Source organism: Bicyclus anynana, chromosome 14 (genome assembly GCF_947172395.1).
Source record: "Bicyclus anynana chromosome 14, ilBicAnyn1.1, whole genome shotgun sequence".
Taxonomy (NCBI): domain Eukaryota; kingdom Metazoa; phylum Arthropoda; class Insecta; order Lepidoptera; family Nymphalidae; genus Bicyclus; species Bicyclus anynana.
In genome coordinates, this window is record NC_069096.1 from 1,074,747 (window position 1) to 1,100,957 (window position 26,211).

At 37.5% G+C, this 26,211-nt stretch overlaps 1 protein-coding gene across 2 annotated transcripts in view; it reads right to left on the bottom strand.

Annotated features, from left to right (window-relative positions):
- The window catches only part of LOC112046476 (uncharacterized), a 62,902-nt gene that overhangs the window by 32,083 nt on the left and 4,608 nt on the right, over positions 1–26,211 (bottom strand). Inside the window, exons 2-4 of one of the 2 annotated variants that reach the window (XM_024083102.2) lie at positions 14,138–14,959; positions 10,082–10,187; positions 823–916 (exon numbers count right to left, since the gene is read on the bottom strand). In XM_024083102.2, coding sequence (XP_023938870.2) covers positions 823–916; positions 10,082–10,187; positions 14,138–14,837 — 900 coding nt within the window. In that variant the 5' untranslated portion in view covers positions 14,838–14,959. The remainder of the gene's footprint in view (positions 1–822; positions 917–10,081; positions 10,188–14,137; positions 14,960–26,211) is intronic. The other variant, XM_024083103.2, reaches the window with a different exon arrangement.

Sequence of the window (26,211 nt, forward strand, 5' to 3'; positions counted from 1 at the left end):
TTATATTAGTGTGAAGAGTGATGTGATAGTGGGGTTTTTAAAATATTCAGTATTTTCAAATGAAATAGATAGATACTAACCCATTGTACAGCTACATAAACTACATCACAAATGACACATCACAAATTACATATATAAATTAAAATAGACAAAGTAAATTTCTCATTAAAATATGATTTTTGTAACTTTTATAGTATTCAGACAACGCTGCGACTTCTTCTTCCTTATCTTCTTCTTCTAGCGCGACATAACAAATAACAAGCATGACCAACCCCACGAATCAATGCCCTGTTTAGGTTTGAAGGAAGTACATCGTACATTCACGATAGCTTAAACTCTAAAATTACTAGTACTAATTATCTAAACGTATTTTTGGGGCAATGATTTCGCCTAAGCCTAGCACTGAATAGGCTAGTTGATACTTTTTTGGTCCTAAAAAGTTCATTATCGTTCTATGCTGGATTGAAAAAAAATAGTTTTTAAATATGTTTTTGACAATACGAGCCAAAACGCCTGTCGCACATGACAGTCTATATTTCAACTGTATCATGACGTCACTATAACAAATTACTTACAAACGAAGCGTTTGACATAAAGTAACAATTATTTTGACGTTTAGTACATCAAGTAACATTGTGACGTCACAAAATGGACGACAGCGTTTTTAACGTGTGAAAAATATGAAAAAATACGTGATTTTTAAATTAAGTTTTATAAGAAATCCTTGTACTCCGTGTACTATGCAAAATTAATATTGTTTATATTAAATTTGATATGAGTCAACTACCCTATATGTTCTAGAACATTGAATTAGATACTGACCTGCTGACGGGTCACCTGCTTCTCACTGCTGATAGATATGGAGGACGCTGACTCCGTCTTGCACCAACGCGGACACCATCTTTGCATCGCACATCTAGAAAAAAATTGTCAAATGTCAATGGGGATCACGACTAGGTTTGAATATATTGATTTTTATGATACATTCAGGTAAATAAGATCAATGTTAACTAATTTATACATAAAAAGCAAAGATTGTCTGGATATTTGCAAAATAAATAAGATTATAAAATTTAGATATCTATCAAAAAGCTTTTATCGTAATAATTAATAATAAATTATTTTTTCGTAATAAATAAAAATAATTGAACTATAAACATGAACGCACAAATTAGTTATTTTTTTGAACGCCCATACAAATCTAACGATCAATATGTACCTACGACGTCATTAATTCGTACTACTTTGTTTTTTAGGGATACGTGGCAGTGCCGCAAATCTGACCCTTTAAATCCCTGTAGTTCCGAAAGTAATGATCGCAGAACGCTGTTACTTTTACAAAATTGCTTTACTAGTAGCATACTCTTAATTTATATACAATTTAGAAAACGGTCATCATCCCCATATTTTTTACGGTCTACGACTGACTACGACTACGATCAAGGGCTAATTTGTAAAGAATAATCTTTTCTGATGTTAGTGATGATGCAATCTAAAACGGAAGCGGGCTAACTTGTTAGGAGGAGGACGAAAATCCACACCCCTTTCGGTTTCTACACGACATCGTAACGGAACGCTAAATCGCTTGGCGGTACGTCTTTGCCAGGGTGGTAACTAGCCACGGCCGAAGCCTTCCAGCATTTATATTAACATTCAATTATATCAAGTAGGCTTAGTTTACAAACACATTTAAAACGTCAGTTAATAATAATAATGGTGATAAATAAAATCGGAAACTTAAAAATAAGAGGGTTCCAAATGCGCTTTAGTTCGAGAAGAGTCCAAAACAAACAGTATTTTGTTATTCACCATATTACAACATATGAGGTAGGTACTAAGTGCTATATGCAGTGAATCTATTAGACAAAAAAATTAAAAATTAATTTATTTCAATTAGGCTTAGTTTATAAACACTTTTAAAATGTCAAGTTATGTCATAATTTAATTTAATCTAATGGTGGTAAAAATAGTCGAAAACTTAAAATTTAATTCACGAGGGTTCCAAACGCGCCTTGGTCCGAATAGAGCCCACAACAAACTCAGCCAAGGTTTACAAAGCTGGCATGTTAATCCCGACAAGATAAACTAATATATGAATGTAAGGAAATATTTTTACAAGATATAGTTTACAACTAAAAATTAACTAACAGATCGTGAGAAACAGCGTCATAAAGTGAAACGATTCAACAGGTGCATTGAACGAAGAGCGGCGAGCGAAAGATAGTTTATTAATAGAAGGCTTTAATTCTCAAAGCAACCCCGTCACCATGGATACCGGCAGGGGGTGCACTTCTATCTCACCCTCCAGCGGGGTACGAAAATGTATATAAAAATAAAGTCTATGATTTCCTATTTATTCTAGTATCGTTTCACAAATTTTAACTTACAATCTAACATTAATTAAAAGAAATAATTACACTAGATACAAGTCGCCTGTATGGCGTAGGCCTACTTCTAAGGACTAGGCATGCGTTAAAGTCAAAGTCAATATTATATAAAGTTGAAAGGAGATGGTCCATGTCAGGTCCACTCTCGTACCCCGTACCATTCAAATTTAAAAAATACAAGGATTTTATTAATATCTAAATAAGTGAATAAATCTAAGTAAATAAAAAAAATTGTCAAAATTAAATCCCAGTAACATATTTATGCCCATAAAGCAACTATGACATGACAATTGACAGCAAACGTCAAATCGACTACTGCTATGAAAACGCCATCAATCCGCCATTATTACCCTTAATAGTGTTGCATTTCTTGGGAGATAATAAATATTATTTCTAAAGAATTTAAGTGAATTCGTAGATTTGTATAACCAAAAATAGTTAAAAAAAATATTTTCTTTTATTTCCGCCAGGGTACAATGACTGATCCTGGGCTCCTTACAATTTTGGACAATCTCCTTTAGTCTGTCTTTGCTCTCACTTATTCGTGTGGTACATATTATGGTAATCTATAGTAATTTTATAAATCTGAAGAGTTTGTTGGTTTGTGTGCTTGAACGCGCTAATCTCAGGAACTGGTCCAATTTGAAAAATTCTTTTAGTATTATATAACCTATTTATCGAGGATAATAATTTATATAGTATCCCCGTATTCCTACGGGAACGGGAACCACGCGGCTTCAGCTAGTCCATTAAATAGTTTGGACTGTAGTAACTTTGGAAGGTAGCCCAGTTTTATTATAAGATGGTTTGAAAAAACCACGCGAACGTAGTTGCGGGCGTCCGCTAGTATATTATTAGGTATATTACTTAACTATGAGTCCACGAACTACCCTACCGTGTCTAACTCTCTCAATATGTTACCTAAATTGTTTGTAAGATATATCCCGTGTAAAACTCAAACGGAAGCTGTCTTCCGTTACAGTCGGAAGCTGGCCCGCGGCCAAATCTGCGACGCTCAAGATTTATCGCAGTCTCTACCTACTTATGTCACTTTGACAAGTTTAGAAAGAAATAACTTAGTAAATTCCAAATAAACGAATCCGCTGTTTTAACCGCGTATCCCGTTCTAATGGAAATATCGGTATAATAGCTAGTCAGTGTATATTGTTATCAACCCATATTCGGCTCACTGCTGAGCTCGAGTCTCCTCTCAGAATGAGAGGGGTTAGGCCAATAGTCCTCCATGCTGGCCCAATGCGGATTGGCAGACTACACACGCAGAGAACTAAGAAAATGAGCAGGTATATGCAGGTTTCCTTACGATATTTTTCCTTCGTTTGAGTCACGTGATATTTAATTTCTTAAAATTCTTTCCGATAGATCGAAGAGATATTAAACCGAAAAATAACACGTTAAATTGTAATCAGTATTTTCAGTTCACAATATATCTGCAGATAATATTACGAGTGAGATTATAAACTAACTTATTTTACAATTTAACGGTGACATATACATAACATAATCTATTTATTTGGGTATATATAGACGTACTTAGTGTAAGTATATACTTATGCTAAATTACAACGATTTTCTTACTATTACTAGTAACCACTATTAGTACCTACTAATCAGTATGAGCTAAACCGCGAACGGACAGATGGAAATAGCTAAATTAAAAGGGTTTATTTTTGACTACGGAACCCAAAACACAAAGGTAATATTGAAGTAGGTATCCGGTATTCACGCTGGAACTACTCCCTCCCGGCGCTATAAGAGAGACGTAACGTTAAATCCAATAAAGCAGTATTGGATATCGCTTGACGCGGTGTCCGGAACTATTATGTCCCAGCCCCCTAGCCAAGAGGCACGTCGATTCTCTTTCTACGATCGCTAACGCTTCGAAAACTAGAAAAATGTATGGGAACGACAGACCTTGATCACGTGACCTGTCGATAGCAAATGTATTTTCATTTCTCATACTCGGAAAGTAGTGTTGTTTTGATCTGAATATTGGGTGGAAAATGCTGCTTCCCTACACAGGGAAGGATTAACTCATACAAATTACTTCCCACCTCAGAATGCCGGAATGAACTTTAAAAATAGAACTGCTGTCATTAGCTGTGAAGAGTTTTATGTTTTTTTTTTATTTGTCCCCAACTAAATTCGGGGACAGGCAAAGATCGTTGACCATACAGCCTGTTCAGACGTCAATAAAGTTCTAGAGGAAAACTTTTATGTAAAAAGTAGAGTAATTATAAAAAAAAATGCTACGGCCATGTGAGTTTCTAAACAGCCAGTGTAAATGTAGCGCAAACTTCATAATCGCAATAAGCCGCAACAATAACGTGTTGAGTTCCCTAAATAAAATTTGAAAAGTCGACTTTAATTGGCGGGATACTAATTTATTACATAACAGTGACGGAGTTTAAAAAAAATAGATAATGATTAAAAAATATAATGTAAATTACGTAAGTCATTCTCCTTAGAGAGAGCCGCCTAGCGGGGAGAAGTCACAACGTCGGTAAAGCAGTCGTCCGAAGAATTTTACGACTGCTTCTATTAATCTACTATTCCCATACATTTTTCTAGTTTTCGAAGCGTTAGCGACCGTAGAAAGAGAATCGACGTGCCACTTGGCTAGGGGGGCAGGTCTCCGCCGAAATGGAAGCTCATTTATTCCTACGACGCTTTAGAGGTCCATGAGGCCTTTGTTAGTTTTTATATAATATGAATATTAAGCATGCCTTTCAAGTTGTAAATGTTAAGTTCAAAGCTTTTGCTTATCATTTATGATTCGATGTTGAATAGCTTGGAAATGAAGTAGTAGGTACCATGCGTAATGCTTCTTGGCACGACTTGCTATTCAGTGGTGCTAACATGCGATTAAGTGAAGTGAAATAGACAAAATATCAGTCAATAGCGGCGGAGCTGTCGCAGTCCCATCTCTTTCGACTCAACGCAATGAAAGAGATAGCAGTAGCTAGTAGCTTTTTGAATGCATTTTTTAGCGAGTAAAAAATGCATTGAAAAAGCTACATAAAATAAATTAAAATTAATAATGTTGAAGGCCATGAATTTAATTTATGTAGAAAAACACTGACTTCTTTGGAGTGGCTTTATCATCATCATTAACAACCCATATTTGACTCAATGTTGAGCACGAGTCTTCTCTCTGAATGAAAAGGGTTAGGCCTTAGTCCACCTCGCTGGCCTAATGCGGATTGGCAGACTTCACACACGTAGAGAATTAAGAAAACTCTCAATTATGCAGGTTTCCTTCAGCGTTTAAGACACGTGATATTTAATTTCTTAAAAGTTCGAGGTGCATGCCCCTGACCGGATTTGAACCCGCTCCATCCGGAATCAGATGCACAGGTCATATCCACTGAGCTATCACGGTTATTTTTAAACCATATAATCGTAGCTAATAGGTTAAGGCTTTATAGAGCAGTGATAGCCCAGTGGATATGACCTCTGCCTCCAATTCCGGATGGTGTGGGTTCGAATCCGGTCCGGGGCATGCACCTCCAACTTTTCAGTTGTGTGCATTTTAAGAAATTAAATATCACTTGTCTCAAACGGTGAAGGAAAAACATCATAAGGAAACCGGCATACCAGAGAATTTTCTCAATTCTCTACGTGTGTGAAGTCTGCCAATCCACATTGGGCCGGCGTGGTGCACTAAGGCCTAACCATTCTCATTCTGAGAGGAGACTCGAGCTCAGCAGTGAGCCGAATATGGGTTGATAACGAACGGACTAATAGGTTGATTGATGGTGATTGATGTAATTATTATGATCCGTCAGTTTCGTCACAACGCACCCTCCCAGTGACGAGGGTAAAGTCGATGACAGACAAATTTGATTTGAGGATACAGCCACTTGTACCTGAGTGTTCAAATATTGACTACATTTCGGCACCTTGTTATACACTCCACGGTAAACTTTCGTAATTGAAAAAGGCTTTTACAAACACTTTTGGAATACCGTTACACTAGCAGATGCCTCGCGGTTTCACCCGCGTAATATTCCAATGGGAATACAGGGATAAAAGGAGGTCGGCCACTTTCATGCTGTGATCAGACCGTAAAGTTCCATGTCCACAAATAACCCAAAGGTTTATCGATATCTTATAGTGTTGCAAACCATATTTATATGAATTATTTACATTTTTAAAGCCACAAAATATTTGTTGAGGTTATATGTTAATGTAATCTTGAGTTTAAACTATACATATACGATATATGAAAATAGTACATCCATTATGCTCAACCACTGTCAACCAATCTAATCAACGCTGGCATCAACTAAGTTGGTCCGTCAGTTACCAACAATAGACCTCCTTGCAACGTCTTACAATTTACAACTCTAATTTACATAGTTATAGAGTTCATATTTCCCAGTGCACGCAAGGCAGCGAATGACCGGATAACTCAATATAACCGGTCGGAACGCCCGTGTATGCTCTCCGGTGCCGGTTAATGGATCCAGTTCGTGCCAATTTACCGTCAAATTGATTTATTAGTTCGTTAAATAGTTTAAAAAAATATGCATCATCATTAAAACAACCGTAAAATTGATTTCCCATTCCGTAGAATATATTATAACTTGCAGAAAAATAAATACTGAAGAAAGACGGCCTCCGTGGCGCAGTGGTATGCGCGGTGGATTTACAAGACGGAAGTCCTGGGTTCGATCCCCGGCTGGGCAGATTAAGATTTTCTTAATTTGTCCAGGTCTGGCTGGTGGGAGGCTTCGGCCGTGGCTAGTTACCACCCTACCGGCAAAGACGTACCCCCAAGCGATTTAGCGTTACGGTACGATGCCGTGTAGAAACCGAAAGGGGTGTGGATTTTCATCCTCCTCCTAACAGGTTAGCCCGTCCTTCCATCTTAGACTCAGGTATCATCACTTACCATCAGGTGAGTTTGTAGTCAAGGGCTAACATGTAAAGAATAAAAAAAAAAGAAGCATCTACAAAATTCAGCTCGGAGTTGGGAAGTTTGTGTTGGTACACACCCGTTTCGGTTTCGGAGAGCACGTAGAAAGAAGTTTCATGAAAGTAGGAGTCACACTCTGAAGCGTCGTAGGTACACTAATACATTTGTATTAATTAAAACTATAATTTTATATGATGCTTGTAAAAAACATATTGAATTTACAGAACAGGAATAAAAAAGTGAATTTTATTATCAAAAAAAGTCGTCTGCAAAAGCGAAAAGTGTTCTATTCTCTGTGTACCTAATAACACAAGATGTCTGCACCAGTGTTGCCAACTTAGTGTCTTTTTCCCTATGTCTGGTAGTTTCAACATCTCTTTTAGCAGAGATATTTTTATACCAGCTGATGATATTATTTGCTTGAGCGTATAGTTGTTAATTGTAAATGATCACATTACTAATAATAATAATATTAAGTAAATAAATAACTTTTTATTTCGGTTTACACCACAGAATTGAAATTTAATCTAAAAGAGTTATTAATTAATGTCTAAACCACTAGTATATTTAGCACCAACACCAAAGAAATGCGATTCCTCAACAATTTGTTTTGTAGATACAAACAAAACACTGTTCTGGCATAAGCACGGCAGCAGTACAAAAATAAAATATTCAAAACAATGAAAAATCGTCAGATTAAAAGTACATTCATACTGAAAATGCACCAGCTGAATGAATTTGAATAAAATTTATCAATTTGGCTAACAAATGCAATGCCAACGAAATTACATAGACGAAATTCTTTATATTGGCTCGTACATCGAACGCGGGAATGAATGAAATACCTACTTTCAGCTGGTGGAGTGAATTCGGAGGTGTTCGTAGAGACACGACACATAGTAATATCAAAGCTGTTTTGGAATGTCGCCAAACGAGACATTTTCGAAACACCAATTCTTAGATACAAAAGTTCTTTTCTACTTCTGTTTCAAAGTTTTTGGAGTATTAGTTTGTAGACTTCTCCGGGGCTGTTGGGTCTGTCTTAAGTTCAAGAAGTCCTGAGTTCGATCTTCAAGTTGCCACAATTTATGATCTATACTAATATTATAAAGCTGAAAAGTTTGTTTGTTTGAACGTGCTTATCTCAGGAACTAATGGTCCGATTTGAAAAATTCATACAGTATTAGATAGCCCATTTATCAAGAAAGATTATAGATTATATAGTATTTTTACTCCGTATTCTCACGAGAACTGGAACCCCGGGTGTGAAACCTCGCGGCGTCTATATTAATAACTGAGCTTAAATCTGATCTGGTGCTAGGCATTAACCGTAAAACCAAAAACCAAAGACTGCTGCATATTAACCAGTCTGGATAATGGGTTTAACCATCAAAGACTGCATCGTTACTTCATACCAGATGCAGTTGTAGTCAAACATGAAATAACATGAATGGTTTAAAAGAATTAAACAACACGCTTGATACCCATATCATGGGTGTGCATTTCAAATAGCCTGTCCGACATCTTGGACGTCCGCCACATTGAATTTAGAATTTGAATTGACAGTCAAGATTCCAAAATTTTCTTACATACATAGTTACAAGTGAAGCTAATATAAGTGTGTAAATAAATTTTAGGTATAACTTTGTTTGTTGGTCAAGGGCAAGTTTTCAGGGCTTACTAGGACTCTTACTATACTTACTACACTGAAGTAAGGATAGAAAAGCTCAGTACTTCATAGCCCGACCCAGGAGTCGAAGGCAGGATCTTATATAAGCTTGGGGTGAGGCCAAGCGATTTAATGTTTCGATACGATGTCGAAAGCTACGATCGATGAAACCGAAAGGGGTGTGGACATTCGTCCTACTCCTAACAAGTTAGCCCGCTTCCATCTTACATTGCTTACCATTAAGTGAGATTGTAGAGCTAAAATATAATATAAAATTTAAATAAATATGATAATAATAATTGAAACAATATTTTGTGTCAAATTTATAGGTTATATAGACATAAAATATTAAGTACTCGCCTAATTTAATTTAGTGTAAAAATGTAATAACCTATATATAACTACTAGCGGACGCCCGCGACTTCGTCCGCGTGAAACTCGATGTAAACTTTCAACTACCCCTATCCTACCCCCACCTTACCCCTACCCTACCCTATCCTACCTCTACCCCACCCCTACCCTACCCCTACCCTACCCCTACCGTACTCCTACCCAACCCCTACTCTACCCCTACCCACGGACGATTCGAATAACAATTAGGGGTATAAAAAATAGATGTTGGCCTATTCTCATAGATACCGTATAAGCACAAAAAATTTCATCAAAATCGGTCAAGCCGTTTCGGAGGAGTATGGCAACGAAAACTGTGACACGAGAATTTTATATATTAGATAATATTTTTTATAGGGTTTTAACCCTATAGAAAATATTATAGTTCTTTATTTTAAAGCTTAGTTGCAGATAGACACCAAGTACAAATCTCTATGATTTTTATTGTCATCCGTGTAATTCACCTTTTTCTGTAAAATTTGTAATTTTAAAAAACCTCCTAATAACAAGTTAGCCCGCTTCCATCTTAGACTGCATCATCACTTACCATCAGGTGAGATTGTAGTCAAGGGCTAACTTGTAAAGAATAAAAAAAAAAATTGGATTTTCAAATACTAAACTTACGTGTGCCTACTAAACGGTATGTTTCAAGCAGATTCTATAAAAAACTAGAAACACTTGAAGTGTGCTCCTCACCTTATGAGCATCATCGCGAAGAGCACGGTCAGCAGCGGCAGGAAGGTGGCGAAGCAGGCCAAGAACAGCGTCTGCGTGTCCGTGAAACCTGAAAACATGGATAAAACTGCGACAGGTCACATGCCTACAGGCTGCTTGTTGCGCAGACTATAGCACCGACTGGTAGTTACTTATACATGATCAACCCATATTCGGCTCACTGCTGAGCTCGAGTCTCCTCTCAGAATGAGAGGGGTTAGGCCAATAGTCCACCACGCTGACCCAATGCGGATTTTTTTTTTATTCCTTACAAGTTAGCCCTTGACTACAATCTCACCTGATGGTAAGTGATGATGTAGTCTAAGATTAAAGCGGGCTAACTTGTTAGGAGGAGTATGAAAATCCACACCCTTTTTCGGTTTCTACACGGCATCGTACCGGAACGCTAAATCGCTTGGCGGTACGTCTTTGCGTGGTAACTAGCCACGGCCGAAGCCTCCCACCAGCCAGACCTGGACTAATTCAGAAAATCTTAAACTGCCCAGCCGGGGATCGAACCCAGGGCCTCCGTTTTGTAAATCCACTGCGCCACGGAGGCCGTCGGAGGTGCAGTTGGAGGTGCATGCCCGGACCGGATTCGAAGCCACGCCCTTCGGAATCGGAGGCAGAGGTCATCCACTGGACTATCACGGTTCAGTTACTTATTAGAAAGAAAAAAAAAGTGTCATCGCCGCGTATATTTTCTATTTTGCCACAATACTATTATTTTAAAGTCTGATGCCTCGACTACTTGGGCATTTCAACTGAAACAGTAGTAGAAACATCAAAAAAACACAACATCGGAAAAAGTACCAGCTCAGAATGTGTTGTATGAATGAACAAATGTTGCATTTTCAGCTGATATTTTGTTCCAGATAACACCATAGACATGCGTATTATTAGGGAACTATAGCAAAGTATAGTTGTCACCAAACCAATCGTCTCTGAACACGAATTTACTATTACTGCACATCTATACTAATATTATAAAGCTGAAGAGTTTGTTTGTTTGTTTGATTGAACGCGCTAATCTCAGGAGCTACTGGACCGATTTGAAAAATTCTTTCAGTTTTACATAGCCCTTTTATCGAGGAAGGCTATAGGCTATATATTATTCCTGTATTCCTACAGAAACGGGAACCACGCGGGTGAAACCGCGCGGCGCCAGCTATTACGAGAATACCTGCGAATTTTGAAGTATTTAACTTCTGAGACGAATATTTTTTTGCACGTAAGACGTGATAACCTAGTGGATATGACCTCTACCTTCGACTCGTAGACACGTGATATAATTTTTTTTAAATGCACATAACTGAAAAGTTGGAGTGTATGCCCCAGACCAGATTCCAACATACGCCCTTCAAATCGCAGGCAGAGGTCATGTCAACTGGGCTATCACGTCCAATCACATACTATCATAGGAAGGTAAATAAAAGTTTAGGGAATAACCTAGCTGGTCGTTTCCGTGACTAGTTTAATAAATCTAATTGGTTCCTACATGACCTAAATTGGCCGACGTGACTGCTTCAGCCTAGATTCGTATCTATCTGTGAGGCGCGCCCGCCCGTTTAGATATTTCTCGGCAAATCGGTTTAGTATAACAGTATTTCTATCAGATTGAACAGATTTTATGGCTGCCTAGGTCGGTGCTATTCATTACTATCGGGGTATCGATGTCTTGTTGTATTGGCGGCGGTGTAAGGAATAATACTTTGCGGACTGCGTTTTTTTTTTTTGATATGGATATGTGATGCAGAAGGATGAAAGTCATAATACTGATTATCATGAAGAATGTTAAGCTGACCAAAAATACATGGTTAAAGTGTGTGAAAGACGATTCTCACATATATCCTCTTTCACTGCTTTCAAGTAATAGATGATGAGTTAGTAGAAATATAAGGAAGAGAATGGCATATATTGCCGACCCCACTTAAGTGGGATAAGGCTAAGGATGACAGAATGATAATGTGATAATGAATTTAAGGTATCTTTTGTTGATTTGGTCAATTTGGTGGATTTTGGACAAGCTCTTCCACAAGTAAAAATTAATAGCTTTTACTGCGTATAACCAACGAATACAAACGGCAATCCCACATATATTTGACATGACAAAAAAAAACAATGATATGCATTTCCGAAACCCGAAATCAGCAAAATAACGGCAATTCCTCAGCCATATTCTTGATGCCAGATTCACGAATGTACCGTAAATGCAACATATTAAGTCGTTGCACGAATCACATAAGTTTTACAAGTACTCGTACATGCGAATATAATTTTACTATGCCTTATTTATTTATTTTTTTTAAATCCGTTTGTTATGTTTTTTTTCATTTAGTTGAATATTTTTCCCTTTTATCAGGGACTTTGGTAGGTATATCTACATTGTACAGGTTATCAGGGAGTATAACTGGCTTGTATAATTTTAAACAGAGAAAGAGAAATTTCCCTGGAATTAAAGAGATTACTTTTAGACGATTGTCAAATTTAAATTATCACGAGCAATGATTAATATAGTAGTAATACGAGGTTTTTAGAACACATATTCATAATTTGTAATTAACTTTCGGGTCATAAATGTATAATTAAGAGTTCATTAGAGCCTTAACAAAATTTTTAGTTTAGTCTGCGCATGTACGGACTTAAATCTCGCGAGGTCTCTAAAAGATCCCCGCCCGTGGAATGTTGACGTTAGCACATCGAACATTCTTAAGACTGTAATAGGTAAATTACTTATAATGAGGTAAAAGTATAGATATGGTACTAAAAATCTTTCTGTTCTAGTCAAGTGTACACGCGTCCGCTTATGACTTGGTCCGCTGCACGCACGCTGTCTCAACACAAATCCCACCAAAAACAAGGGTTCATCGTAAATTGCGCCACTCATTAATATCTCAGAAAGGTCCAAAGGCCCTGAGCCCCAATGGGTATGTGTTCAGTATACATATTTTCTAAACAAATGCAATTAATACTGTAATCAAAACTTTTAGGGTCAGTGCACATCTGACGATGTTCGCGTTTGTGACTGTCAAACTAATATCGACATTTATACGAGTAATATTTGACACTGGATGATAATTTATATTATTAAATATTGAGGCATTTTTTGTAGACAATTTTATGAGAAACAATTTTTATAATGACCTCTATTGATCTCCGAGCAATAAGCAATGAATAGGTCGGGAAATATTTGCAAAAAACTGATTTTCGTGTCATTTTGACTTTTGTAACTTTTTTTAGCCGGTACGATATCGATGTCGATTTTTCACATCTTCATAGTAATATCGTAATAAAGGTGTATACAAAAATTCAGTTCAGTTGAAATATTTCCCCAGATAAAACCTAATATTACTGGACTATTAGGACGCCAAAATGTAGGTCCAGAAAATTTTCTATTTTCGAGTTTGATCCTAGTCCTTTTGATGCCTAATTGACGGTGCTAGGTTTGGTTTAATTACTAAATCGAATGAAAAGAAAACCTCAAAATTTATAGCGAACTTTACGCGGACTAAATTCCGAGCATTAAGTAGGCACCAAATAATCAAAAATGGGCAGTTAAGTTAGTTAAGTTAAGTTAAAAAACTTGTGTGATTTAGGAATCAAGAATACTCTCCGATTTTATTTATTCCAGCAATTCATTTATGCTAACCGCCTTAAGTAATTAGGTTATACATTATAATAGTTAATTTTTAAGCTTTCCGCTATGCAATATTTGACCCAGTTATCTCGTGGCTAACCACAGGCGCCCGGCGATTATTAATTTATTTAACCGTGACAGTAACAAAAATGATTCAGCTATTTTCATAAATTATTCGAAGCTAAACCATATTTATCTTACTGACTTTGTATCGCGTGCTAATGTGGATTTCGATGATCGTATAACCGTTTGATAAATCTTTTTATTCTACGGAAACAGTAGACATTGTATTTCTATTTTTTTTTTCTAGCTGCATAAAACAAACCCTTCGCCTTTATATAGTATTATGAAATGAAATGAATATTATAAATAAACTGGTATTCAAAAGAGTATCTACTCACTTGTGTCGGGAGCCACGTCATTTTCAACATTATGGGCTGTTATGTTAGCCAAGTTATAAGCACTTTTATTCTCATTTGTATTCAATGGTTTTATAACCTCAACCAGCTCCACATAGTCAACTTTTCTCAAGACATCTGTGCTATTTCTATATCTCTTATCTAAACTATTAACACTAAACGCACTATCTTTCGCAGTGCCATTTTCGCTATCATTAATTTTGGCTGCGATTAAAAATTCGAATTTTGGCGAGTTCACAAACTCAGATTGTGGCCTAAATAGTATATCTGTCAAGGTTTCTTCTCTGTCTGACTCTGAATCAATCATCTCTTCTAATAAAGGACTTGATATGTTCAATTGTTTCTCGAAAGCTTCCGCTTCGTTGTTTGGTATTTCTAGTATGCTAATTTGGTCTTGTTTGTTATTCCTCGAGAAAGCTTCGTCTCGATCTTGTTCTGCGTTGACTATTGCTTCCATGTTTGTGTGGGAATTCTTGTTAGTCTCTTCAGGAGTTTCATCCTCATTTGCAACTATAAGAGTATCGGAATTAGAATCTACTGGTATGTTAAAACTACTGTTATTAGAAAAATTCATAACTATATCAGTAGAATTGAAGTCAGAATATGGCCTTGAATGTACTAAGTCAGCCGATAGTAATGCGTTTAGTAAATAAAACATTAGTTTTAATTTCACATTCGTCATGTTTCCGTCCCGGCCGCGCTTCTTTAGTCAAATAGTTTCCATTTTCCGTTTGAAAGGGAAAAGTTCGTGGTTGTTCTAGTTTTGTTGCTGCATTTTCATTCCACCGTGGCAGCGCACCCAATCTGCGAACAAAGGAAACTATTAACTATGCAAGTTTTTCATAATCAGATTTTAATGGCAGGTATTGTGAAGTAGACAGCTTTCAACCTCTTTAAGTTTATTGGTAATTCAAAGAAAATTGTTATTTTATGTTAATATTTTATCATGGTGAAGATATTTTCATGTTGAGACTAGTGATCGCCCACGACTTCGACCGCGTGGAATTAAGTTTTTCACAAGTCCCCCGTAAAACATGGCTTTGCATGAAAAGTAGCCTATGTGTTAATCCAGAGTAAAATGTATTTCCATTCCAAATTTCAGCTTCAGAAGCTGCAGCGTAAAGGAGGAACAAACATACACACTTACACAAATACACACACACACACACACACAAACTTCGCCTTTATAATCGTAATACTAGTGTGTATCTTAAGAAACTCAGGGTAAGAATGGCTCTAGGCTCTTTTAAACCAAACCGGCATTGAAATCATGAGCATACTCGTGGGTTTATCTAAACTCGGAAAAAAAATGCAATTTTATAAAAATAATGTCTTAAATAGTAAGAGGTTTACTCGCTCAAAATGTTTCATTTATTTCTATCGTATTAAATTAATGTGAATAAACCTCTCATTTTGCTAGAAAATACATTTAGCACCATTTTAAATGCGATTATTTTGCCTCAACACAACTGTATTCAAATATTTCTTCTAAGCTCTGTTCCCCAAAACAGCTGTTACATAAAGCGAGTGTTTTGGGCTTCAAATTAAAACGACGCTACAATTATTTTATGCCGGGGAAAAAGGTTTCCGGAAATTTTAAATGTGGAAAATTTTTAAAAGACTTCCGCAAATATTATTTTTAGAGCTGAGAATTTGTTTAGGTGTACAGAAATTAAGTAATTTCCCTGAACTTTAATTTTGGACGTTCATTTTTGTTTTTCCGTTGTTGGTCCGTAAAATGAAGACCGTGGTGTATTAATTACAGATTTTATAAATTGCGATCGCTACGGAATATTTTTGTTATATTAACTACCTCCGCAGTTCTCGTTCCCGTATTTTTTATGTTTCCGGTGTAATTTAAGATATAAATACCCCAGTGGGCTACATAGGCGTATATAGCGGGTGAGCCGGGTGGGTCAATCCCACCCTAGAATAGTCCAGTGCCCACCCTAGGATACTGGGCTACTAATTTAAAATTCTATAATGGACGCTGAAATACTAATAATTTTACACAAAATATCAAATAAAGAAAAACCTATACGTTATAAAGATTTTGAAAAATATATTATCACCTTTACTGATACTTAGATACATACATAGATGCAAAGAAAAAATAATAAATAAGTCGAGCCGTTTCAGAGATCTGGTCTGTCCACAAATATTGCTAACGAATTTTTATATTGAGTGTCGACTATGTTTAGTCATATGTAAGCCCACCCCAGGCCCACCCCAAGAAATAATCCTAGATACGCCAAACGTTTAGCTATATAGCTATATAGCAAGTCTTTGACAAACACTGTAGAAGATAAAACTTACTTAAAACTTACAGTTATCTGGCGTTGAGTATACCTACTGAAAGGTTTTCCTAGCTCACTACCACAAGTTTTCAGAACATTTTCATTCGATTATATTGAATGAAAATAAGATACATCAAAGTATAATAATGCCATAATATCGCAAATAAAGCCATGTGGATGATGAACGACCAAAACTCAATATTTATTGCGGATTAGGTTGATTTATGAGAGCCTATCACGCGACGTCCGGCCGAAGAAATATGTGAAATAGATAGATATGGGCCTGACTGTTTCATATAAATAAATCATTGAAATCAATCAAACCATTAAAGAGATATCACCAAAAAAAGTATTTATAACACAATTATTTTGTCGTTTACCGATATTGTAAAAGTTATAATGTTCGTGACAGAGATTAATATAGTTTAAACCGCGGTTCGTGAAAATTGGTTTAGCCGTTCTTCTATTATTATAAAATACGGCGTTGGCCTTTTGAAATTTATTTGATGGATTAAATTTTTTTAACCCCTTGACAGTGGGATTATAGGTCTAAACCAAGCTAACATTTTACTCCGCAACAATTTTGTCACTGGCACCAGTTTCAAACCCTAAATTCTAAATCGATTGGGAGAGAGCATACGTCCGGACGTCATGCCTGGGACGCAATAGTCACGCTCAAAATCAGCTAAGGATACAACGTGTTGTATTGTAATATATTGTAGTACGAGTATTAGCTTTAGAGCAGTGATAGCCTAGTGGATATGACCTCTGCCTCCGATTCCGGAGGGTGTGGGTTCGAACCCGGTCCCGGGCATGCACCTCCAACTTTTCAGTTGTGTGCATTTTAAGAAATTAAATATCACGTGTCTCAATCGGTGAAGGAAAACATCGTGAGAAAACCTGCATACCAGAGAATTATCTTCATTCTCTGCGTGTGTGAAGTCTGCCAATCCGCATTGGGCCAGCGTGGTGGACTATTGGCCTAACCCCTCTCATTCTGAGAGGAGACTCGAGCTCAGCAGTGAGCCGAATATGGGTTGATGACGACGACGACGAGTATTAGCTAAGGATAATTGCTGGTTTAACTTCAGACATATGAGGCTTACTTAAGTCTTAAGCCTTAGTTTGCATCACAACACACACAACACAGGGCATCACTTTATAGGACGTATGTTGTGTGAAGTAAAAATAATTATATAAATAGAAAACAGATGATTTCACCTATAGCTAAACATTACACCAATAATTTTTTGTCATTCCTTCATCTTGGTTGAGGCAGCTCTTGACCCCCTGATCTACCCCTCAATGTGCCCACAACAGAGGATCATCTTAAAGGTTAGCGCACATTCAATGTTCTATCCCAGTCATCCTGAGGCAAAGATGTTAAGCCTTTGCTTGTAATTCACCAGCAACCATACTCAAGACGAAAAGAGTGATACTGCTTAGTGCTTAGTGCTTTAGGGGTAAATACAAAGAACTCAACAAATAGATCTTCTAACTAGATATAGTAGAGAATTAATAAAAAGGACAAACTGGCATCTTTTAATGCAGCTCCGAGCTAATTGCACTAATTAAACATAAATTATGCTTCCCATTTAATAAACGTGCTGCCGAGCTGAAATACTCAAAGAAGAAAATAAATAATAAAGCCTGAAGCACAATATGCAGCCGTGCCTTCATTTTCAAAGGTGTTAAATCTTTTATCTATATTAGTATTATAAAGAGGAAATATTTTATCGAACACCCTCCGGAATCGGCGGCAAAGGTCAGGTCCTCTGGCTATCACGGCTCATATTTTTTGAATTACCACTGTTATGTTACCACCTTACAAAAACGCGTACTTTTTACGATTTAGTTCTTCTGGTATGTTGGCGCGTAGAAACCATCCAAAATGTGTGCAGACAAATTCGTTCGTAACACTTCCGATGGTCCGCGCGGGCCGGGAGGGAGATAGCGATGCCCCGCGTGCTCGACTTCTCACCCGCGCAGGTCTTCCCTCTGCCCCGCGCGCACGACTTCACACCATGGGAGTGTCATCAACAAACTTGCCAAGCTATAGCATCAGACTGCATCGTTACTTGATGTCAGGAGAGATTGTAATTAAGGGCTAAATTGACATTGAATAAAAAATGCACGGAACCCTTCACAGATCTTTCAAAATACTCAACGAGGTAGGTACTGTTATCGCCGCGTTGCAACGACTTGCGGTACGGACGGCTTCAGTGTGCTCGTGGCGTTCGAGTAGTCCACATCTCTTGTTGTGTAATTCTTTATGGGTTACTTGGGATAGGCGGGGAGAGTGACTTGTGTGGAAAAGGGGAGTGTTTGTTAACAGTCAAAGGTACCTTTAACCCTACATGCAACGTTCACAAGTGCGTGACTTCGCTCAAGGTCATTCTCTGCCAGTCTAGGGTCTTCTTTTGGTTACAGTTTGATTTGTTAATTAAGTTGTCCTGACAAATGTTGTAAAACATAACTTTTGTTCGACATTAGTTTTCTTATTTTTGTAATCACTTTTGAGGCTGCTAAAAGTAGATATTTTCCATTCCATTTCCAACACCATCTACATCTTGACGGCCTCCTTGGCGCAGTGATATGCGCGGTGGATTTACAAAACGGAGGTCCTGGGTTTGATCCCCGGCTGGGCACGTTGAGATTTTCTTAATTTGTCCAGGTCTGGCTGGTGGGAGGCTTCGGCCGTGGCTTGTTACCACTCTACCAGCAAAGACGTACCGCCAAGCGATTTAGCGTTCCGGTACGATGCCGTGTAGAAACCGAATAAAAAAAAAATCGAACGAGAGATTCCGTTCATCCCCCGTGGATCCGTCACCGGCACCAATGCGCTCCGAGTCACGTCGCCTCGGGAGAGAATAACACAGACGTACTGTATGGCATCACAATAATTCAATGTTGTAAAACAAATTCATAATTCCAAGTGAGTTAAATCATGGACGCTAAACCCTAATTCTAAATTCTGTTCGGTCAGCCATTAGGTCAACAGGTCCCGCTTTGCTTAACTTTTACCATTGATAGTTTAACCCGTTGGCTAAAGTTTGGGCAACTCGTTAAGCGAAGGGATATGTGAGTTCAAACTAACTTACACATACAGAGTGTCCCGTCAATAGTATGACAAGGCTTTTAACTGGGGTATGCACTATAAGTAAAAATTGGAAAAATCCTTGTCTAGCTATGTAGGTATTCTGTGGTCCAACATAGGTTTGTATTGAGTCCTTAGGGTAGGCAGTGGATTTTTTGCATCTATGATGTGCACGCAACTGGACATACTCTACAGGGTGTTGGCTGACTTCAAGGCTTACTAAAATAACTCAATATATAATTATATTAGCCGCAATTTTACAGTTTTTAAGTTATATTGATTTTTGTACAAAATACAAAAATAGAGAACCATGGATTTTATCTTCAGTGCAGATTAGTCATACAATGTGCTGAAAAATTATATTTAAATTACAGCTAACATATATTGCGTTGTTTTAGTAGGCCTTGATGTAGTCTATCATCTTGTAAAATATTTCATAATATTTACGGGACATCCTGTATATACTACATTCATAATAATTTTCAGTCTATTTTCCTACTTTTTCACTACAATACCAGGCCAAAGCAGGTTGGCGGGCTTAGGGTTATCACCCGCAAGCTTAAACGTGTTCCTAGCATGAGTGTGTATCGTCACCAACTTCCCATCTCCAGGTCAGGTACCTAAGAATTTCTTAGTATTATCTAAGCTACAGAACTACTAACTACCCTAAATCTCCTAGAAGAATGTAGCCCTGTAGGTCTAACATGACATGGAGTCTTTTTTTATTTCATAACTACAATCTCACCTGATAAGTGATGATGCAATCTAAAATGGAAGCGGACTAACTTGTTAGGACAAGGATGAAAATCCACACCCCTTTCGATTTCTACACGACATCGTATCGGAACGCGATATCGCGAGCCGAAGCCTCCCAGCAGCCAGATCTGGACCAATTAAGAAAACTTCAATCTGCCCAGCTGGGAATCGAATTCAGGACCTCCGTCTTGTAAATCTATAGCGCATACCACTGCGCTACAGAGGCCATCAAAAATAAGTATTAGTAGTGGGGTCCCATTTTGCCCTTTGGGTACGGAACCCCAAAAAGCCCAACACTATCAGGTCACGCGAGGCACCACACGCGAGCAAATGGAAACATGTACCGGCAAATTGGACAAATCTGGAACGAGGCAATTTGCTTTTTTCTAATTTCTCTCACGAAACCGACTGCAGTTAGTAGCTACGTACGAACTGTTCCTACAAGCTTGCAATGTGTGCATTTTTCTACTTATGTTGTACTTTGACCTACTTTTAGTGGCTGAAGAGCTTTTTGAGTCAAAACCCAGCTTTGACGACCTCTGACGCAGTTGGTACTGCTATGGTTCGAGTCCCAGCGTGTGTCAGTTTAGGATTTTTTAAATTGGCTCAGGCCTGCTCTGGTGGTAGATTTCGGCCGTGGCTAATTACCAGCCTAAGGGCAAAGACGTAACACGCGTTTTAGCGTTTCCGTTGCAGCTTAGAAACTGTCAGAGGTATGTTTAGAATAAACTTGCACCTGTTCCAAATATGTCCGCTTCTAACTAAGACTATCGTCGTCACTTAACATCAGGTGAGATCGCCAGGGCTAACTTATAAATGAACTAGCGGACGCCCGCGACTTTGTCTGCGTGGAAGTTAGTTTTACATAAATCCCTCGGGAACCATGGATTTTTCCGGGATAAAAAGTAGCCTATGTGTTAATCCATGCTATAATATTAATCTCAGTACCAAATTTGAGCTAATTCGGTTCAATAGTCGAGGCGTGAAAGAGTAACAAACATTCATATCATCAATCATAGGGAAACCATGGATTTTTTCGGTATAAATAGTAGCCTATGTGTTAACCAAATTTCATCCGAATCGCTTCAGTACATCCAAACAAACATTCAAACATCCATACAAATTTTCGCGTTTATAATATTAGTAGGATATAAAGAAACTAAATTAATACTACTCTTAAAAGTCATATAATTTATTAAAAAAACCAGATTGATAATATCAAACAAAATGAAATATAAACGAAGTAAATTCATAATACCTAAATGTAACAGACTGTATTATGAGCTGAAAGCCTGAATTTTAAGCACATCAAGTTTAATACCAAGCGGAACCCATTAATTTTCTTTCGCTTTATAATTTGCAATTAGCTCCCGCGTTGGAATTCATGCGTTTGGAAGATACGAGGCAATAAATGCATTTACAATTATACACACAAGATATGAGCAAAAACATCTTCATTGCAGTCGGGGTAGGTATAATTGGGTAGTTGACTCAAATCAATTTAATATAAACAATATTAATTTCGTTTAGTACAAGGAATAAGAGTCCGAAATATATCGATATCAATTAATAAAAGTTTAGAATTTTATAGAAAACTTGTTTTAAAAAGTATGTTTTTATCAATAGGCGTAGAGTAGGGTTAGGGTAGGGGTAGGGTAGGGGTAGGCTAGGGATAGGGTAGGGGTAGAGTAGGGGCAGGATAGGGTTAGGGTAGGAGTAGGGTAGGACTCGGGTCAAAAGTGCTTGTAAATTGTAGGGGCAGTTGAAAGTCTACATCGAGTCTCACGCGGACGAAGTTGCGGGCGTCCGCTAGTAACTAATAATTTTGATTAACACAAAACCGTTTGGTTAAGTTTACGTGACGTCATGAAACGACAGCGTTTTGGTTTGTATTGGCAAAAAATACTAAAAAAAAACATTTTTTTTATGTATTTAAATCTCAAAAAATATGTTTTTTTTTTCAATGTAGTAGAATGATTTTTTTTTAATTTTTATTCTTTACAAGTTAGCCCTTGACTACAATCTCACCTGATGGTAAGTGATGATGCAGTCTAAGAAGGAAGCGGGCTAATTTTTTAGGAGTAGGATGAAAATCCACACCCCTTTCGGTTTCTACACGGCATCGTACCGGAACGCTAAATCGCTTGGCGGTACGTCTTTGCCGGTAATGAACAATTTAAGACCATTTTAAAATAGCCTTTTATATCATTATCAGCTTATCTTAACAGCTCACTACAGGAGAAGGAATATGGAGCTTAGACCCACCACGGTACTCCAGTGCGAGTTGGCAAACTTAGGGCTGTTTAATAAAGGTCCGACGTAGGTAAAACCACGTTAGCTTTTAGCGTTCTCTGTTCTGTGGGTAAAACTGAAAATTTTTACTAAAAATTTCTTAGAAAAAAGAAAAATTCAGCACTTCCAAAGCACGACGAGACTCTAATGTAGGTCAACGTGGTTCAAACCCACATAAATCAACAACTAGACCAACGAGGCAAGTAAAAAATGATATGAGGAAACATACTTCAAATTCACAATCGGTGGAAATAGGAAAACAATAGATACAATTTCCCATGTGAGGAACAAAGCAAATATTTATTGGCGCGGCGAACGATATAGCCCGTTTCCGACTCAGTGGTCCTCGGTGGCCATTGCTAACATTGGGGGCGAGTCCCTTTACTGAGTTTCCATACCGCAATTATGTCACCTTACTGGTGACACCTTTTGACTGCCTTGTATGACACTAATATTATAAAGCTAAAGCTTTATGTGTGTATAATGTTTGTTCCTCCTTTACGCTGTGGCTACTGAAGCGATTTGGCTGAAATTTGGAATGGAAATAGATTATACTCTAGATTATCACATAGGCTACTTTTCTTCCGGGAAATTTCCTCACTTTGAGCGGGATTTGTCAAAAACTGAATTTCAAGCTGACGAAGTCGCGGGTCATTTATATACTTACTAATATTATAAATAGGTAAAGTTTATGGTGTTGTACTAAACCAATTTTACAAACTCGTTTTACACTAGAAAGCTACGTTGTTTATGAGTGTCAAAGGCTATGTTTTATCCCCGTTTTCTCACGGGATCGCGAACTACGCGGGTGAAACCACTTCACCAAATTCTCTTCAAGTCAAGGTTTATGTGACATAATTTAACGCAAAGTAGTCAAAACCTAAATTTCCGGTAAACTAGAATCATTTTGACTAGAATAGTCTAGCACAAACATATGAAAATCCGATATTTGTCCTTAAAATATTTTTCATCACTAAAACAACGTGGTGAGTCTTAACTCACTGCACTTCATAAATGCAAAAGTGCACTGCATACCCTGAGAAACGAAGCGAGGCATTTGAGAAGGAATTTTCATTTTTACCCTAGTTAGTATATTATAATAAAAATACTAGGCTAGCTGATATTTTACGTATTGAGATACTTGACCTAAACTCTGTTTCAAGGCAAGCCGAGTCTATATACCTGGGTAATCTCGCCCCACTTGACTTGGCAAACACAAATACCTAAAGTTATATACAAAAGTTACTAAAGATCGCAACTTCGCAGCTAAATATCTAAAGCCCCGAAGTTCATTCCGATAAGGAGCTTAAAAGTTTATGTCGCCGGTGCCACGTTCTTTAAAACTTGAAATGTAAGTTCATTTTTAAAATATTTTAAGTGAAATATGCTTGATTTTATAAGAAAAAGTTTATGCTTTTATTTTTCGATGACAGTTTAGTACCGTACTGGAACACAAGACAGCATTCCGGTAAAAAATATATAAAATGAATGATATTTTATTCATGAAAATGTAGGTTTAACATGATTGTACATTTATAGAATTGATCCTTTATACATTTTACCATAACTGGTGTATGAATTATCTTAAATAATTAAATACATTTCGTCGTCATCAACCCATATTCGGCTCACTGCTGAGCTCGAGTCTCCTCTCAGAATGAGAGGGGTAAGGCCAATAGTCCACCACGCTGGCCCAATGCGGATTGGCAGACTTCACACACGCAGAGAATTAAGAAAATTCTCTGGTATGCAGGTTTCCTCACGATGTTTTCCTTCACCGATTGAGACACGTGATATTTAATTTCTTATATATTGTTAACAGACTGAAATCTGTTCTGACTCATGCATAATTTTCATTTAAATTCGCAACGAATCTAATCTTCTAAGATGAAATCTGTGTTAAGACGAGAACTAATAATAAGAAACTTAAGCTAAAAATCGTGTCCACGTGAATGGTGGCAAGAATAGTTGCCAAAAGGAATAAGCAGTTGCAAAAAGGTACCCATGAATGGACAAACTTTATCCTGGCACTCTCTACAGAGCTCATTTATGGTCTGAACCCAATTTGGGATCAAAGTGCGAACGGCAGGCATTACCAAGCGCATCCGACCCTGGTAAATGCGGGGCATAATTTAAATTGGGTTGTGACCTCATTACTCTAATAATGCCTTAAGTACCCCTATGTAAATAACTGTGTACAAATGTATGCCCCTGAGGACGAATGCACGGAAAATGTGAACAATTAAAAACATTTTGGAATTTAAACTATCGTGAGAGTTATTCATATTAATTGATTATGCGGCTAAAACGCGCGTATGCCCGACTAGTTTCGAAACCACGCGGGGCCCTTAGTCATGAGCTGGTTCTTGCAACGCGGCACGATCCAAACTGCGAAGCTGCAGCGCAGCGAGCAGCTGCTCGTATATCACTTGAGTTTTAGCTGTGTTTCATAATCAATTAAAAACATACCATATATTTATATTGTAAAATCATTCTAAGATCTGAAGAAAACTATGTTTTCCATAAGGCTTCATTCGCACATGAGTTAAAAAGCGATGCGTTAAAACCCAGCGATGGCGGGCGTAGCGTATAGTATAAAGTTGAATGAATATACTTGGAAATGCATTTGTTGTATTTGAATGCTTCTTAACGTCTGTTAAAAAAAACACTCGTGCGAATAGAGCCTAAAGGATGTTGTGATTATTAACCCAAATTGCATATGTTTTTGTACATAATATTTTGTATGTCCACGACATTCTTGAAAATGAAAAATTACACAGACAGGCATAATTATGTTAACAACAATTTGTAAATGAAAAGAAGCATTATTTGATAGATAATTTCCTCTTGGATAGAGGAAAATTATAACACTATTGTTCAACTGCCTCGTTGGTCAGTAGCTAGCCTATATGGTTACGGATCACGCGGCCCTGGATTCGAATCCTGGGTCGGGCTATAAGCTACTGAAAAAAAAACAATTGAAATCCTCAGCTTGGACTTGGGAAGCCCCGTGCTTCGGAGAGCACGTTAATCCGTCGGTTCCGGTCATTTTATTAACATCTGAGATAGTGGTCAATAATGAATTTAAAATTGTCACCCTAAGCCTTCCAACCTGTATAGGACAAGCGTGGTGGGCCTACGCTCCATATCCCCTCTTCTATATGAAGGGGAGGCCTAACACTGTAGTGGACTGTTAAAATAGGCTGACAATAAAGTTAGTTTAGTTGAGCGGAAACTGTGACTAAAATTTCGTATATCTTTAAAATTAACTCCAACTTTAGCTATTTCGATGCTATTTCCCAGTAAACGTTTAGAATTCCCTCGCCCGATGCCAAGTTGAAACGAAGTCTTTTCAAAGGCAATCGTTCTCCATTTTGAATCCCGAGCGCTGAGTGCTACGCGAGACCATTTGAAAATCAAACAAGTTCTTTCTGAGACTCCCTCACTTCTACTTCCGTACAATGGCACCGCAAAACTGTTGGAATTTGGCAGTATTTAACTGTGTGAATTTAGCAGTAAACATAACAATTTGTAAATAAATAAGTGTGTACGTAATTAGCACTCACACGATAAATGGAAGACTAACATTTTAGTCTCGTATCTACATTTATAAA